An 18,740-nucleotide genomic window follows, 5' to 3' on the forward strand; every position below is an offset into this window, starting at 1 on the left:
CTGTTTATCTGACAAAATATGAAAAATTATCCCAACAAGTAATATGTTGCGTTTGTTCGACTAAATGAAAACTTAAATGTTTAAGCTTAAATTACATTGCTCATGTTTTACCTATCCAGAAGAGAAAGTTATCTTTAACTGGGTTTCCATCACACTTATTTTATGCACATTTTGAAGTATCGCGTAAGAAACAAGTGATGGAAAAGCCAAATTTCAAATAAAAATCCCATAAAAAGTTTTAACGCTTATTTGAGGTGGTTTTTGACTTGTGCGAAAAAGCGTAAATACGAATAATTAGAGATGGAAACGCATTTGCAGAATAGATTATGACGTAGTGAACATTAAGCCCACATTTTTCAGCCGAAGTCGTCTTACCAATATATGGGGCTTGACGTCGTGTAATGCCCTTGCTGCTAATGCCTGCTTTGTTTGTCTTTCTTTTTTTATGTGAATTTTGAAAAGATTTTTTTCACGTTTCGATGGAAACCCAGCTTCTGATATTAACTCGCTTCTGATATTAAGCACTAGCTTTGTCATGTTCCCTTACTTACTGGAGGCTCTCTGTAGTTTTCATTGTTTAAACCATAGACTGTAAAAAAAGATGGACGACGCGACGTCACCTCCCACCATTGTAATGAATTGAAGCCAAAAATGTCCGACCACGGTCGCCGCCATGTTACGTAAAAACGTCAGTTTGGAGCCAAGGCATGCACAGAAGAAATCGTCCATGGAGCCAGAGGCTGAGCCGCGGTATCAAACCTTCGCCCAAACGCTCGCGCGACCAATTCAACCACGGCATTCATAACGACACCCCCTGTTTCTATATCATTCAATTACTAGCTTAATTGAAACTTAACACAATAATGAACACTTGAACATATATCAGCGTGATAACAACTACTTGAAAGGACCAAAACCATCTTTCGGAAACTTTTATTAGAAATGTAAATATTTTTTTTATTTAGAGCAGAGTCCCATTCATTTCAATGGAGAGGGCGGGGTTTATGACTTGTACTGCAGCCAGCCACTGGGGGGCAATCAAAGAGCCAGAGGCTTCACTTTTCAAGGCTTATGAGGCACACCCGGTTTAAACCTGAGCCGTTTCTCAATATGCGTTCTTGTCTGTACTTGTGTTCTTGTGGACTTGTGAAACGTCATCAGTCGCGGCCCAAGTACTGTTCCAATTCAAAGTTCGCATCAAGCCCAAGTTCACATAAAATCCCCGGATGTGTTCTTGATCCGCCCATTTTATCGAGGATGCATCAGAGGAGACTTGTGTCGACTTATGACAGCAAAGTTTCCCAGAATGCATTTCGCGTCAGAAGTTCGTTCTTCCGAGTCTAAACTTGCAAGTTCGAACTACGAAGGACACAAGTCCGAGTTTGGCGTACTTGGTATTGAGAAACGGCTCTGGTGTTTTCAAACTTTTTGTCAGCTGAACCCCCTTGACCTAAATTATTTACCCCCTGAGATTTTAATTAAATATTTCAATAATTTAACTCTTCTTTTTTTTGTTGCCACCCAGCGCCAGCATTTTTCATGATTTTCACAAAAGTTTAATGCGTTCCAGAAAAGATTCTTCTTAAAATATATAAACGCACAATATATCAAGTGAAAGAAAAAACGTTTCATCCTACCTTCATTAGCTGTTTGCCCTAGGGCGATACATCCACAAACTCGTCAATGGCAAGGAAGGGTTAATAGCACATTTGCATACTTAACTTTATAAATTATTTTAGTTTTCATCCGTTTTTAAGTTTTTATCAATAGTATTTTACGTAGATATTGTTTCCAGTTATTGGACTTTTTATTGGATCTTTTATTGTTATCAATGTATCTATTTTACGTTAGTTGTTCTCAGTTATCTGATATATTGTAGTGTTGTGTAATGGTCACATGACATGTAGAGTAAACAAATAAATTATATATTTTTGTTAGAATTTTATTAAGATAATTTATTCTGAAATTTGTTTATTTAGATTTTATGATTTAATTATAATTGATTATTTTTATTAACTCAAGAACCCCCTGCAATTCCCCCACAGACCACCAGGGGTTTGCGAACTCTGTTTGGGGAAACCCTGGTTTAAACAACAGATGATTCCCCAGATGTAAGGATGTAATAAGTTGACATGTTTACTTGATATTCCCCAGGTGATCGTCACTTAACTTTACAAATTAAACGCTGCCATCTTAGATGACAAGTAACTGTTAAACCACAGCAAACACATGCATGCAGTGTAGTTAACAGCTGCTGCAAATTAAAATCAAATCACTGTTATAAACGTAAAGTAAGACGACACTTTCTATGTATTTACTCAACTGAGTTTTGGTCATTTTTAACCATATAAAGTTTAGGATTGCAGTTTTAAGTTAAATTTAGTCTATAGTACTACTGACTTGATAATAGATGGGTGAAGTGTCATAAGATATTATCCTCATCCATTTGATGCAGACGCTTAACTGTTTTAAACTCTCGCAGCTTTGTTTATATTTCTGTCAAACTAAATGCGCTGTCTTCTCTGAGGTCTATTTCATCTCCTTCACACGCTATTTTCGATCATCTCTCAGCATTTCAGTGTTGTTATGGTACTTGCTTTCTTCACAGTTGTTTTCTTTCTCTGCTCCACTGAAACACCTTCTTGGCATCTCGGACCAACACCTTTGATTTGTAGTGGGCATCCTTAATAGCTGAACTAATCTTGTTCACCTGAACCAACCCAAAACAGTAGTCACCACTCCTTCATTTGAGGGATCACTCCAAAGTTAAGACAGGCAGGGGGTTTAAATCAAATGCCACATGTCCTTATTGAAATATTGACTTGCCTTCACATTGATTGTTGGTGTGTCTGTACTCAAGTTGGTGCTGTTATGGTTTCTTATAGGGTCATGTGTAGTGCCAATCATTACATTAGACCCAATCATATTACAGAAGATGCTAGTGTTAATTTGTCAGTGGCAATGGGTTGCTTGTTTTGGGTTTACACCAGTGAGGGTTTGGAGATTTCAGCTCATTAAGGTCAAATGAGAGGGTATGGTATTAAAATGCCACATTTTGAAGCTTGACTGTTAGTCACGTCTCTCTCTCTTTTCCTTTTCCCCCTTGTCTCCAACTGCAGGATCAGTATGGTAACTATGTCATTCAGCATGTTTTGGAGCATGGGCGTCCCGAAGACAAGAGCAAAATAGTGGCGGAGGTCAGAGGGAAGGTTCTGGCTCTGAGTCAGCATAAATTTGCAAGGTAGGTCAATACTGACAAAACTGTCAATTAAGGCTGCACGGTACGAGGTGGACTAATACTGCAATATTTCGTTTTTCTGCAAAGTCAGAAATTCTGAATAACTTGATAAGCTCTGTTTGGCATCACATTGAAGGCATTTCACGTTGTTTTTAACAGTACGGAAACAACATGTTTGAGATTCATCTGAATTCACAGCTGTAAACTGTTTTTTGTTAATTTTTTTTTTTTAAATCTGTCTCTCCTTTAGTAATGTTGTAGAGAAGTGTGTGATTCATTCATCTCGTGCGGAGAGGGCCCTGCTTATAGATGAGGTTTGCTGTCAGAAGGACGGCCCTCACAGCGCGCTCTACACCATGATGAAGGACCAGTACGCCAATTATGTGGTGCAAAGAATGATTGACATGGCCGAGCCTGCCCAGCGCAAGATCATCATGCACAAGGTAAAAACCCAGAAAACAATACCATTGGCCTGTTGCATAAAGCTGGTGTTAGTGGTTATCCCGGTGTAAGTTTGCGTTAGCAAACTGAGTTTTTGTGCTCAATATGATTGATTATTGCCATGGCAACTTGCGCTACATGGCTAACCTGCTACGGAGCAGGTTTTCTTCAGGGTAAGACCAAAGTCCTTTTAATAAGGAAGTTGCTACACTCCACCACCATATTTGCAACGCCTTCAGTTCTTGTAAGCAAAAGACAAACAAGAGCTGTCGATTCTGTGCATGCGCAAGCACCTCTCCCAGAGGATTCGGATTGATGATTGGCTCTTTTTATTGGGAGGTGGAACTAGACCGTTGCGATATCCCCCATTCATATCAATACCAGTGACGGATCTTGTAAATATTAAATATCTTTGGTAAGAGAGAGCAAACCTAAACTGGACCTGTTATCAAAGTAAATCTGATGCATCAAGGTAAACCCTTTAGTGTTGATAAGTAGAGCACTTTGACTGGAAAGAACTTGAGGATAAACACAATCATACATTTATTATATTATAGCATACAAGGACAATAAAGACCAAAATGCACTTACTTAAAGGCGCTCTAAGCGAATTGAAGCGTTTTAGACCATAAAACATTTTTTGTTACATACCGGAAACATCTCCTCACTATCTGCTTGCTGCCTGTCCGCTGATCAAACTGTAAAAAACCGCAATCTCTGTAGACAGCCCAGGCTCCACAAACGGCAATATCAACATAGTGGCCAAACCTAGCATCACAAAACAAAGTATTCCAGCCAATAAACGGCAAAAAGGATTTGGGGTGGGGGTTGGGCGCGTTCATGAAAGCACGGAAGGGAGGGGGAGGAGTTAGCTACGCTCCGTCTGTTTGAAAACAGTTTCAAACGTCAACAATAACTAACGTCTCGCAGATTCACTTAGAGAGCCTTTAACATCTTTAACAACGCTTAGATGTAATTTGCTGCCAAGATCTTTTGGAGTTTGAGTTGCCTTGTCCTTTAACTTATCATTAATCCTGTACTGTATTTCACAGATCTTTTTATTAATATTAAACTTTTTATTTGAAATGAAATTCCCTGAAATAGTTGTGAGTTTTCAGATGGTTTTATCCCCCATTGTGAGACTGTAAATACGTACTGTAGATCCCAAATCTAAAGGTTTACAAAGTTGCTTTCTGGAATTCGTATGTTTTTAAACCCTTTATAATTATGTATATTCATTTCTTTGAAAGAGAAATATGCTCATCGACTTTTTCAAGTTAAACACTATTGGTTGTTCGCAAACATGCATCATTGAATCGGGGATAAAACCGCAGTTGAGAAAGTTTCAGAAAACAGATTATTCCAAACCGTGCACGGGTGCGTGCCTTTGACCCCCAAAGCCTGGTTCATTTGACTAGTGGTATCGCTCTGTATCACACCGGGGTGCGGTTTGGTGAATAGTGTCCTGGCCGGCTTGCAGAGATTGGCTTGTGCGTGGGTCACTTGGGCTCAGGCGCGGAACGTGTAATGTGATCGCAAATCACACCAGAGCCATTTGAAAAGGAGAGACGTCAATTGCAAGATCACTCACCTTTATCTGCCTTCGTAAAAATCTTCTGATTCGTGCAGCAGGGTTACGTGAATGTCTGAGCTGCACACACGTCAGATCAACTAAGCAATATGATAGGCATGTGAAAGGGCTGTGTGCCATCGCGTACCAAACGAATAAAAACACAAACTTAACATTACAATAAATTCCAGTGTTAAGAGAGCACTTTACTTCCTGTTTTCTTCAAAGCACGCCTGGGCTTGGGTCGAAAAAAGTACATTGTGAGTGCTTTTGGGGGAGTAGGGAAGGAGGACAAACACGCTGGGACATGGTTTGGTTTGGAGTGCTCCCTAACCCATTTTTCAGGTTTTGTTAACTGAAAACACACTCTGCAACTCTGAGGTTGTTTAAATTGCTTCGTCCAACAGGCCACGTGTCATTGAATGAATTGTTTTTATTATGTCTACTGTATGCTGATATAGAATCACAGTATCTTAATTTTCTTTTTATTCCATGCTGTTTATTTAAGATTCGGCCCCATATCGCCACTCTTCGCAAATACACGTACGGAAAACACATCCTGGCTAAGCTGGAGAAGTACTACATGAAGAGCGGCTCAGACCTGGGGCCCATCGGGGGGCCCACCAACGGCCTCATGTAGGGGGCTCACACCTATCCCTCGCCCCCTTACCCTCAAATCACATCTGCTACGGGCATCTCCTCTCCACCGTGGAGTTCAGTCACACCCTTGAGGGGTTTTACCAAATAAGAAAGGAAATCAAGTGGGCTTCACCTAAGAATGCTGTGACATCTGACCATGCTAACCCTTAGCTGTTCAGCCGCTAGCGTCCCCCAACAGTGAGTGCATGGTCCGTAAACCGTTTTCTGGGTAAAGCACAACACTCTTGTTTATGATGTAAGTGATGTAACTGACTGTTTACTTTTTCTTTTCTAGTAAATATCTTGTACATTTTTTTTTACCTTGTAAATTCTCTGTAGAAAAAGAAACGTTTGCCGAAAACTTACAAATTCTTACAATTTACACCAGCAAGTGACTTTATAAGGCCAAACTTGGTGATCCTTTTTAATCGTTTTTCCTTCTCTCTTTCGTTTTTATATATCCAGACTTCTTATTAGCAGTTAGGGAGCGTGGCGCATTTAAGGGCACATGCCAAAGCTGTTGATGAAATTAACCAGTCAGCTAATCTCTAAGAAACTTGCTCGTAGATGACCACTTCTGTCTGGCCATTGATTTAGCTTTAAGAGCTTCAATGGTGGTCTGGTGTGCCGGCAGTCCCTCACGTGTGGACCTTTACACAACCAAGCGTTGTTTTAGCAACTGCTCCATCTTTAGGGTATTTGTGTCGGTGGATGACCTTCAAATTGAATAAATCAGAAAACGTTTGGAATCAAACGAGGAGCACAGCCTTGGGTTGTACCGTGATAGATCGTTAAGACCAGGAATCATTTTTTTATTTTGGGATGAGGGTATGTGAGGCTTGGGGGTGGCTGGGTTGGGATATGGCATGCTTTGTCTGGATTTAATGTTTATCGGAATGATTTTTCTTTGTCATCATGTTTGTGAAACATCTATCCGTCTAGAAGTTTTTTAAACACTGCCCTAGAAACGATATGGTTATGTACTGATTATCATCTCTTTACATTGTAATAGCTTAGGCGAAGTGTATAGCATCTTTATGTACAAGTAAATATTAAATCGTTGCTCTTTTTTCGGGTGGGGGTAGGAGTTTTAGACGGCATCCGAGGGCGACCACTCTTGTCTGTGGTGCCATCCCAGGACTTTTAACTTTGAAGCGTTTAAAGCATAATGACTTTTTTTTTTTAAACGCGGGAGGGGTAGAGACGTGTGGCTCGGTAGATGAAGAATACACAAAGATGAGTTTGAAGAGAGCGGACGTCTTCTGCTACACAACTTTTCTGTATGGCTAGTATATTAATGGCTTTCGTTCTTTTGCTTCATATGAATAAATGTAGAATATGTGTAGTATATGTGGAGTTATTAAGTGTAAGTTTATTAGTTGAATAGAAGAAAAAAAGAATCTAGTCGTGATGTTGGACAGGCCTTGCTAAATTGCGTAGTGATTGCTTTTATTTTGTCTGTACAGTTGTACATTTGTAAACGTTAACGCTGTAAATGGAATGTCTTTTACACTTTCTGGGGAAGAAAAAATTAGCGAAAATGTGCATTTTGATGTGTGAATATTCATCACTCCTTTCCCCTCGAATATAATGTATACAGTTTTCTTTGAACAAGCGTTATTTTAAGGATAAAAAAATCTTTTTATGGCGTCACAATCTCAAGGTGGTTTTGTTTTTAATCCGTTCTTGGACAAGGTCTGCCTCTCTATGTACCTGGAGCAGTGACACCTTCTGTCGACGTTGTCGTTTCGACACGTGGCAGTTGAATAAAATAAATTAAAAATTCATGAATAAAAATAAACTATCTTTGGTCCTACCTGCTACCATGATGGAAAATCACAGGACACGACAAGAATTATTTTTGTATAAAGGAGTGCTGTATTTTGGAGCAGCCACTAACTTGTAAGCGAAATAATTGTAAAATATTGTCAATTATATAAATATGAACATATGAGTTTTGTCACACTGTCAAAGTCATGTACATTTTCAGGTGGCCTTATGTACATTTCCAGATGTTAGACGAGGAGAAAAGAATTCATTTTTTTTGAAGCAGAATTGTGACTATGTATGATTAAACTGTTCTTCTAACATTTGACTTCTGCGTCCGACTCATTTATTATTTATGATGCAATGAACTTTCTGGGTTGAACGAGACCCTAACCCAACTAACATAAATCATTTCAATTCATCTCTCAGTTTGGGCAGTCAAGATAAGACATGGAGACAAATCAAGCTAATGTAGCATAGAAGCTGTTTTTAAATTACAATGCAATTGTATGTGTTCAGCGTGTTTAGGCATTAAATAATCTGAATGATTCATCATTTTATGAGCATTCGGTGATTGAATATTTCTCAATAATAACAACGGCTTACAGTAACCCGGTATATCTGCCATATTTGCACACCATTTATTATTGCAGGTACAAAAAAAAGGTTTCGAGGATATTTCCTAGTTTAATTGTAAAAAAAATAATTGAAATCTTATTTGTTATCTATGAATTAAAAACTGGGACAACCTATTTGAATGTTTATGTCTTTTTTTATTGTTGTGGGTTTGTGGAGGACAGAACGCCAAAAATTGGACATAATATGGTCACTAGTGATGGAAGCGCACGAAGTGCCTAAATATGGCGCCACCTTCTGGTGAAAACGTAAACGCAACAAGATCTCAGTCCAAACGTTTTACACTTTTTACAATGTAATCACAAAGGTTTTTCTAACATTATGTTTTTAAGAAAAATAAATTATTTAACTCAAGCCATTAAATAAAGTGTATTCTATCTTTTCAGTTTTATCTAGGCAACCCGATCATTAACACACTATCTCCCCTTTAAATTATACATAATATCTGTCTATAAACAAAAAGTAGGGAAAATGCTAGCTTTATCAGTGAGAAGAATGAATGTTTCATGAACTTGTACAATAAAACTGACCCGAGTTCACATTTGTGATCAACTTTCTTCCCCTAGTGGTAAACCATCGGATTTTCGAAACCGTTATGACGTAATGAAGCGTCGTTTGCTAAAATCATAGACATTAAAATCACGTGACTTGGCCAGTTTCTCCAAAAGGGATTTTTTTGCGGTATACCAAATAAAAGTTAAAGAAGTGCACTTTAAAATTTTGCATAACACCGTGTAATGCTTTATCTACATTTTGTGATGTAGCTGATATATCTTCTGTAATAAAAAAAGAGTGGAATATATTTGCCATTTATTTTTCTCATGCAATGTTTTCAAAGTTTTCTGGAAAGATTTGAGTTCCTATTGTTTTTCTAAAATTAATGTGACTTGTAGCTAATTTACACATTAAGAATATTTTGAAAATCAAAACAAATCTGTAGAATCAACTATTAACTTTCTTATCCTTATGGCAAAATTCTATTTTGACAAACAAATATTTCTTAAGAAAATACCTACTTTATAGATTTCTTATGTGAAGTAGAACATTTAATTAAATCACCAAAACTAATTGATAACAAAAAAAATTTTTCTTTTTTGAAGAAATGTGATTAGAGCTTTCATGTACCGTGATTAGTTTTTTTTTTATTTAAAGAGGTCATATTATGAGATTTTTTTTAAGATGTAAAAGAAATCTTCGTTGTCCCCAAAGTGCATATGTGAAGTTTTAGCTCAAAACACTCTACAGCTAATGTATTATAGCGTGTTAAAATTGCTAATTTGTAGGCATGAGCAAAAGTGTGCTGTTTTTGGGTCTGTCGTTTAAAATGCAAATGAGCAGATGTAATGCAAACACTGATCATGATGGTGTTTTTTGTAATTGAAACTCAATTGTGCTTTCAATCAAAGAGTATAGAAGAACAAGAGGCGAAACTCTGATGCATTTTTGGCAACAGCCACTAGGCGCTTCAGTAGTGCGGCCGCCATTTTGGAATGAAAATTCTCACAGCCAATTCATTCATTCTTAATTCATTCTCAGCGAATCTCACAGCCAAATCAGAAGCGCAATAGTAAGTTTCTTCAATTATATTTTTGTTTACTTGCTACAACTACACTAAATGCTGTATTGTCTTGTATGTATGTGTTGTGTTGTGTTGTTATTGTTATCAGTTGTGGAATCCAATCATTATATTGATACACATTTGAGGTAGTTTTTTTCTTACTTTATTATGTAATTCTATTTAATGCTACTTTACACATTTACTCCTATTATTATTCACCAACTCCACTAGGTATGAAATATATTTTGGACATATTAATCCCGTGGATCCCGCTACAAACATGATCTATTTCGAGCAATTCTGATATGTGTGTATATGTGTATGTATATGGAGCCAAAATATTATGTGTGGATGAGTTTATGTCGGTATGTATGTATTAGGTAGCCTATATAAAAATGGAAGACTTGTCTAAATATCTGAAAATAAGCTGTAAAAAGGGATTAATGATCACTGGTCTGATTGTATGATATACTGTGTTTTCATCATTCAGTTTGAATTTGATCTTTTAATGTACAAAGTAGCTGATATTGCCATCACTTCTAGTTGACTCCCGAATCGCTCTCATTCCAAAATGGTGGATTCGTAGGGGTGCTGCTGGGCGCTGGTGTTGCAATGGAACGTTCTATTGACTTTCACTTCTTGTCAATATTAGTTCTTTGTTTCAATTAAAGGTGCAGTGTGTATATTTTAGCGGCATCTAGTGGTGAGGTTGTGAATTGCAACCAACGGGTCAGTCCACTGCTCACCCTTGGCTTTTGAAACACATAGAGAAGCTACTGTAGCCACCACCGGACAAACAGGTCATCATCGGAGACAACTTGGTAAAAAAAATTGTATGATAAGGGTTTCTGTAGAGGGGACCCAAAAAGGCGACTTCCATGTAAGGGGACCCTCTGTGTATGTAGATAAAAAACATCTCATTCTAAGGTAATAAACACATAACGGTTCATTATGAAAGGTCTTAATACACCTTTGATAATATAGTTTTGTATATTATATTTCATTTCTGTCAAGAGATCCTTCTAAAAATTACACACTGCACCTTTAAGTACTTTTCTTTCTCTCTTTCTCTCTGCCCTAAATGGCAGTGCTGTGGTTTGATAATGCAGTTTAAGGGGGCTGTATTATTGTAATTCGCCTTGCTAACTACTTCACAAAACAGGCAAAATCTGAACGACCTAATTTTTCACATTCTTGCAGAAAATGGCTTACCCAAACAAAGTTACTGGTTTGATCTTTATTACATTGTCTAGGTTAATGGACCCAGTTATAGCACTTAAACATAAAAAAGTCTGATTTTCACGCTATGACCCCTTTAAGTTTTGTCCATCAGAGTTCATCAGCTGCCAGCTATCGTCTGTGTGGCCAGTGCGCCACAGTGTGCTATCCTCCAGGCCTGCAGGTGGCGGTGTGAGTTGATTTTATTGCAGCAGGCCGCAGCAGAAGAAGACGCGCTGTAAATGGCCACCTCCATCTCCTTAAACGAGACCAACAAAGATTACACGGAAAAATAAACGTCGACTTTTTATGAATCACTGATATCCTGAATCCTGTCATATATTATAACGGTAAGATGATCAATTTCTAACAGTAATAACGAAATCTAGCATAAAGAATGAGTTAATTAAATGGTCGTGCTCGAGCGTAGTTAACAACAACGCGCTACTGTCTCTGTTTTTTGATATCAATGTAAATCGATAAACTAATTTTTATTCCCCAAAGCAGTTTTATAAATATAAAAATCACATTTAGTGAAATAATAGTACCAAACCCGTCATATAGTATTACTCATTTGAGATCAGAGACCTTAGATCCGAAAGTAATGTGATGTCTCTTAACATAACTTAGATTGATCTGCTGATATTTTCTCATTCAAACACACTGAGATCCAGGTTGATCGTGTTTGATGTGCCATGACAAAATGCCTTAAAATAACACGATTATAGATTATTTACCTTACTGATGCACAGTTATTACATTTTAATAATATAAATTTAATTTCCAAACTTGAAAACCATGGTAACTGGTGGTAACGTTTTTTTTTTTTACAAATACAAAACCTATTACTTGCTTGTCTGTCTACTAAGTTAAAATGCCTTTGATATGTTCAGTGTTTTGTAGACCCTGCACAGGGATTGCTGTCCAGTGGACTTAAAGTCCAGTTTGGTATCAGCATACACTTCATCCAAAATGATGGACGGCAAGGAAAACTCCAATGCCACTTCTGGAAGTTTTGCCACAAATCTGGACCACACGAAACCATGCTGGTACTGGGATAAAAAGGATCTAGCCCGCACTCCGTCCCAGTCCGACGGCCTCGACCCGGCCACAGAAGCCCGGTACAGACGAGAGGGAGCCAGATTCATATTCGATGTCGGAACTCGTCTGGGACTGTATCCTTTTGATGTTTTTTTGCTAAATAATATATTTGATTTATGACTGTTGCATGGTCACTTCATTGTAGGACTGAGTTTAAATACTTTTAATGCTGTTTTTGTACAATCCTTAACCATTTTGTTTTAGACATTATGATACATTGGCTACTGGAATAACATACTTTCATCGTTTTTATATGTTTCATTCTTTTAAACAGTTCCCAAGATATGTAAGTAAATGTCTAGTTATTATTGAGTGTGTTTTTTCACATAGTCAAAAAAGAAACCAATTTTCATGCAAATCAACTGGCTACACACAAAACTGCGTTCACACAGAATTTGGAGATTTGTAAAGTTTTCCGTCAGTTGAGTGGAGACGAGAGCAAACTTTTATGCGTTACTTTACACTTCTGTATGTGATGTTTATCTACTACATGCGAAGACATGTTTCTCACAAAACTGCGAGAAAGACGTTTACATGTAACACAAAATAATAATGGGCAGTGCATTATTTGACTATACACATTATCAGTTTATTATGCATAATAGGAGTAAGACTTCATGTAAACACACTTATTGTTAATAATTTCTAATTACAGAAATGTTTGTTTTCATACACTGCCAACACACATTTTTATAAACTACTTATAAAGGTGTTTTTTGCACAATAAAAGAAGCAAACTCATTGGCTCTTATCCAAAGGTTACCGGGGCTTGCTGTCTTTTCTTGGCTGGTAAAGTGGAAGAAACCCCTAAGAAGTGCAAGGACATCATTAAAACGGCTCGCAGTCTGCTAAATGATGTGCAGTTTGCCCAGTTTGGAGACGATCCGAAGGTTTGTAACCCCTTGCCATACACAATCAAGCAATCTTGTAATATCCCATCTGTACTGTAACATTTGTGTGATGTCTCTACAGGAGGAGGTCATGGTCTTGGAAAGGATTTTACTGCAGACAATAAAGTTTGATTTACAAGTCGAGCACCCGTATCAGTTTCTCCTGCGCTACGCTAAACAGCTGAAAGGTACTGCCAGTATTTTTTTTAAAGTCCATTCAAGTCCATTTATTTGTGCTTTACATTGATTTCTCTTTCATAATATACAAAAATCCTCTTTAAAGAAGATCACTCGAGGAGTTGTTTTTCAGGTGATAAAAACAAGGTTCAGAAGCTTGTGCAGATGGCCTGGACCTTTGTCAATGACAGGTTTGTTTAACTTGGATTCATTTTGTTTTGCTGGTTTAGTCCAAATAATATTTCACACAGTTCTAAGTGAAAATAAACCTCAAGGATCCTACTCTCCAGTCCGAAGTAAATTAAATTGTTATTTTTGGACCTTTGCATCCTTCTTCCTTAAGAAGCAATAAGTTATCTTTAACCAGGGCATTAAAATACAGCTTAGCGTTGTTTTAAATGAAATGTTATGGGGTTTGTTTTTGCACTAGCAGTCTCTGCACAATGTTGTCTCTACAATGGGAGCCAGAGATAATAGCAGTGGCTGTCATGTACCTCGCCGGCCGACTCTGTAAGTTTGACATCCAGGAGTGGACGTCTAAGCAATCTTCTCGCCGGTGGTGGGAGCAGTTTGTACAGGACGTACCAGTGGAGCTGCTGGAGGGTAACTGACTCAAATCAAATGCAACATAGTATTTGATAGGGGGCGGTCACAAACTTATTTTAGGAAAGTCACAGAGACAGGACTTTATTTGTGTATTATATTGCTTTTCAAGACCTAATTTAAATACATTTGCCTAAATTAAAGGTGCAATAGAATGTAAAGAGTAGATGAGTTGTATACAGGTCCATACTGAAAAAAAATCACAAACTTACCACTCAGAAATGTCCATTAACAATCTCCAAACAATTGATCATTCCTCAAAATCTGTATCTTTGTCTGATACAGACTCAAACATAAGATCTGTTTACACACACACAGAGAGCTACTGAAAGAGCTGCTCAGAGCTCAACATTATTATTCATGACCCTTTCAAAGAAAGTATTAATAGATGTTTTTGTATGTGTGCATGTAAATGTTTTTCTTTCTTTTTAACACTTTTTTTTTTCAGAACAAACTGGGCAGCACAGATAGATAAATTATTATCCATAAGGTTGTGTACATTGTTTGTGTAGGTGATGAGGAGATCTCATTGTCGGGGAACTGAACGATGCTCTGATTGGTTCTAGAGGATTGAATATCACACGTTTAAAGCTTCCGTATATTTTGAGCTTGTTCTTCATTTCCATACCCTTCAGACATCTGCCACCAGATCCTGGACTTGTACTCTCAGGGTAAGCAGCCAATACCCCAGCAGCCTCAAATTCAGGAGAAGGAGAAACCGCCACCTCCTCCTGTGGCCCTTCCCAGCCAGTCGGGAGGGCAGAACCCACCTGCTCAACCACCTATAAAGAAAAACTCCCCACAGGCCAGCCCACCTGCCAAGATGAAACGGCAACATGTAAGTTTACACATTAACTATCTGCTCTGTTATTGTTTAGACGTTATCATGAAGAGGAAACAGTGTGTCCCAATTATGTTTGAATCACATCCCATGACTTAGTCAGTGTCAAAGTCATTGTCTTTGAAACATCTAAATGTGGAACTTCTGTTGATTGTAAAGTTGTGCAAAGATAAAATATTCGATGTTAAAGGTTCTTATGTTTTGTTTTGTAGGTTTCTCCTAAAGAAGAACCCAAAGCTCCAACAGGTAAAATACAATAAGCGAATGTGCTAAATGGTGTCATAAAACATATTTTCCGTTACTAATATTTAATCTCTTTGTTTCAGAGCAAGTTGGGTCTAAGATACCACGACTGGAGAGTCCTATGCCCCCTCTTCCTGTTTCTCAACCCCCAGGTAAGACTTACAGTGATATGAAATGACCAATAGAAGCCACTAGGGTTGTGCCGATAGTATCGTGTATCGACGATCTTCAGACATATCGCCAATGGCAGGCTTTCATGGCGATAGTCAAGACGATAGTTGGCGAATGGTTATTATTATTATCATCATAGTTTTACATTAACATCCACATTGCATGCTTTTCCTCGCATGAGGGTTTGTGGGCTTTGCTTTACGCGGAGAGCTTGTAAAGAGAGAATTTCTTCTTGCACGTACCTGCACTTAATGCGCACGTCTTGGGCTCCTTCTACCACTAAATCCAGCGCCCCGCGTCATGAGCAGCTGTGCTTCTCTCTGTCTGACGTGCACGCCCTCTCGCGTCTGTCCGAAGTCTAAACATAAACTAAAGTAGTAATCCTTATGTATTTGTTCAGTTTAATGCATTTCATGCAAGCTGAGGCAAACTTCACTTTTTGTTTAAAATATGACCCGCTGCATTAGGGGTGGAACAATACATGTATTCGTTTCGAACCGAATCGGTACGGGGGTCACGGTTCGGTGCATGAATTTAAACGGAGAATACACGGTATGAAAATAAAAAAAACTTGCGTGCAAAATAATTAATGTAATGCGGAACTACTGTTAGATCCGCGGGTTCTTTATGGACAGCTAATCTGTTGCCCCGCTTTAGCTCTGAAGCTCTGATTGGCGCCGATGCAGCTGAGCTCCGCCTATGTGCGCTCTGTCAGAGACCGTTTACATTCTCTGGCACTCTGCAGTTTTTTGTCAGGTTCACGGTCCAGTGAGTGAAATAGCAGCGACAGCGAGTATGGCAAATGGTGGTGAGGATCCGCCGGCCCCTTTAAGATCGCAAGTTTGGCAAAACTTCAGTTTTCCAGTCAGTTACAGTAGTACAGGCGAGAGAGTGGTGGAAAAGACGAGGACTTTGCGTCGGCGTTGTTCAGCAGTTGTTAGGTATGTGAGTGGAAATACATCTAATCGGGGCTCTCAAGTCTCACGCATTCACCTTGACAAACACGCATTTCAGTCAGTTCAAACGCCACACTTTGTATTTCTCACGCTGAGAAGTAGGAGATAAATTGTCCTGCTATATACAACAGGCATACGCAGGGCAGTTCTGTCGAGTTCAGCTGCTTTCAGTTTTTTAAGTGTGCTCAACTTTACGCCGCGCCATCAGCGTAAGAGTACTGCGAGAAATCTTGCGAAGGAGGCTGATTTCAAATCGCTCTCGCGTTACTCTGACGTCATCCACTTGTCGTTTCTTGCAGCCCCTCGTGAAGTCGTACACACCTATTAATTCATCCTACAAGCCTATTTTTTGTTCTTTAGTACATTAATATGAAATAAGGCCAAAAATGTAATTTAAAAATGTATTTAGGTAACACTTGTAATACATTTGAACCCCTATTTGTATGAAAGATGAGTACAAGATTACTTAAAGTGGTATATATTTTTGAAATACGAGATTGTATGTTAAATGCATTTCAGTTAATATTCATGACATCTCAAAGTAACACTGATAAGGACACCTATGTTTTTAAGATTAGCTTAAAAAAAATGCCTTCTTCATTTTTGTTTTGCTTTTTTCCTCCATTGTACCGAAAGTGAATCGAACCGTGAAGCCTGAACCGAGGTACGAACCGAACCGGGACTTGTGTGTACCGTTCCACCCCTACGCTGCATATTGGCGCCTCTCTCTCACTCTCGCATACGTGCAGAGAGCTGCGCTCTGTCCGAAGTCAGATCACTAGGTATTAATCCTGTTTATGATATGCATTTCAATGAGTTGTAGCAACACGTCCCTCGTGTTTAATATATGATTGTGTTTAAAATATGATCGCGTTCCGCTGGACCGATGCGTTTAAAAAGGCACCTCATGAGAGCACCACTGCTTGACACGTGTAGCCCTCTGCAACAGCACCTAAAAAATGCATTGAATTGTTTGTATGTGCGCGCACGTGTGTGTGCGTGCGCAGATGCATGTTTTTACAGTTATTAAGTAATCATGGTTAGGGTTTTAATGACGCGCTCGCATTAATGGCATCAGTTTTAAGAAGGTTGCGGTCATGACGGTGGTGCTCTTGTTCATTTTTGTCCACCAATTCAGTGACTTGTTATAATGAGTAAAAAATTAACAAATAAAAAAATTAGTAAACTACTGCCCCGCCCCCCCGATACTATCATGTATCGCCGATATCACAGGCTGACGATAGGACGATCTCAAAATGGGGCATATCGCCCAACACTGGAAGCCACTAAACAGTTTTCATGCCCATCATGGGAGCTAACAAATATCATGTTTGTCTCATGAAAACATCCTCTATATTAATCGTTGTAGTCCAAATTGTATTTGTTTACAGTGTTGGCTTTTAACAATTTGTTTGTTAAACTGTATTTGTTGAGTTTTTCATTCAGATGAAGTTAAATTGCAGTTCTAGTCACATTAACGCAACTCATCTGTCCTTGTAGATCGCAAGGCTCCATCTGCCATCCCAGCACCACCTGCTGAAGCAGAACCGGCCACATCAGTCGACATCGACCCAGCACAGGGGCCGGCTCCTCCTCTGCCGCATGGAGCACCGCCTCCTTTACCTCACCGCCCGCCTCCCCCACCCCCCTCCAGCTATATCATGGGAATGTCCACGTCCAGTTCGTACATGTCAGGGGAGGGATTTCAGAGTCTGCAGTCTATGATGAAGACCGAAGGGCCCTCGTATGCGCCCATGCCCCCTTCGTACGGTCTACCGTACCACCCGCACGTCTATCCGCATCAAAACCCTCCAGGCCCACCACCTCCATCTACTTACCCCCCTCCCAACCTGCCACCACCCACGCCATCTTACCCCCCTCCAGGTTACAACCCCAGCTACCCCCCTCCTCCTCCACGTATGCCACCAGGACACAATGTACCACCTCCTGTAATGGGCTTGCCACCTGCTGGGTACCCACCTCCACCTGTGCCTCCTGGGCAACCTCAGGTGCCCCTTCCACCCCATGCCATGCCACCTGTGTCGGGAATGAACAGAGGAGCTTGGATGAGATGAGATGTTTTGTATTGATGTACTTTAGGCAGTTAATAAAAGTTATTTTTTCCTCTCGGATTTGATACGTTTACTTTATTTCAAGTTAAATGTTTAGGCACTTAAATAAAATGTAACGCTTATTTCTCCTTTTGAATATTTTCCTAATGCCTTGCACTGCACACCCCAGTACAAGACTGTTAACAAGGTTTTCTTTTTTTTTAAACTTGAGATAGAAATTAAAATGATTTATGTACAGTAGCCTACATTGGCTCATGTCTCTCATCTGATTTCATTGGTTTATGCTCTTTAGTACATGGACCACAAAAGCGTCCAATCTCTTGTTAGTTACCTTAATAGTCTATAGCAAAGGTAGGTAACGTCGGTCCTGGAGTGCCAATGGCTGAATCCGAAACCGCATACTGCCATACACTATATAGTAGGCAAAAAGCAGTAGGCAAACGAATAGTGTATGTCCGAAACCTCAGTGTACATAAAAGGGTAGGCGAGAATTACCGGGATTTTGGACTATTTCTCGCGATATTCAGAGGCACGTGTACTTAAGTATCGTCCAAAACCACCTACTTACTGAAAATGTTGTAGGGGAAACAGTACGTGAACAGAGTAGTACGTTGGAATC

At 39.1% G+C, this 18,740-nt stretch overlaps 2 protein-coding genes across 8 annotated transcripts in view; both read left to right on the forward strand.

Annotated features, from left to right (window-relative positions):
• Positions 1 to 7,983, forward strand: part of LOC141350370 (apolipoprotein B-100-like) — a 56,298-nt gene extending 48,315 nt beyond the window's left edge. The window contains exons 47-49 of the mRNA XM_073855445.1: positions 3,120 to 3,241; positions 3,489 to 3,681; positions 5,758 to 7,983. Coding sequence (XP_073711546.1) covers positions 3,120 to 3,241; positions 3,489 to 3,681; positions 5,758 to 5,889 — 447 coding nt within the window. The 3' untranslated portion in view covers positions 5,890 to 7,983. The remainder of the gene's footprint in view (positions 1 to 3,119; positions 3,242 to 3,488; positions 3,682 to 5,757) is intronic.
• A 3,256-nt stretch (positions 7,984 to 11,239) lies between these two features.
• Positions 11,240 to 18,181, forward strand: ccnk (cyclin K). 7 transcript variants are annotated; one of them, XM_073855547.1, is made up of 11 exons: positions 11,240 to 11,417; positions 11,971 to 12,242; positions 12,373 to 12,454; positions 12,927 to 13,058; positions 13,141 to 13,246; positions 13,342 to 13,426; positions 13,666 to 13,838; positions 14,474 to 14,676; positions 14,892 to 14,925; positions 15,006 to 15,074; positions 17,550 to 18,181. In XM_073855547.1, exons 2-11 carry the CDS (start codon positions 12,040 to 12,042, stop codon positions 18,122 to 18,124), a joined length of 1,662 nt encoding a protein of 553 aa, XP_073711648.1. In that variant the 5' UTR covers positions 11,240 to 11,417; positions 11,971 to 12,039; the 3' UTR covers positions 18,125 to 18,181. The 7 variants fall into 7 exon arrangements, with proteins under 7 accessions (XP_073711648.1, XP_073711647.1, XP_073711650.1 ...); XM_073855546.1 differs by having other exon boundaries at positions 11,241 to 11,417; positions 11,961 to 12,242; XM_073855549.1 differs by having other exon boundaries at positions 11,241 to 11,417; positions 11,961 to 12,242; positions 13,345 to 13,426.
• The last annotated feature ends 559 nt before the right edge of the window (positions 18,182 to 18,740 follow it).

The sequence above is a fragment of the Misgurnus anguillicaudatus genome, chromosome 18 (genome assembly GCF_027580225.2).
Source record: "Misgurnus anguillicaudatus chromosome 18, ASM2758022v2, whole genome shotgun sequence".
Taxonomy (NCBI): domain Eukaryota; kingdom Metazoa; phylum Chordata; class Actinopteri; order Cypriniformes; family Cobitidae; genus Misgurnus; species Misgurnus anguillicaudatus.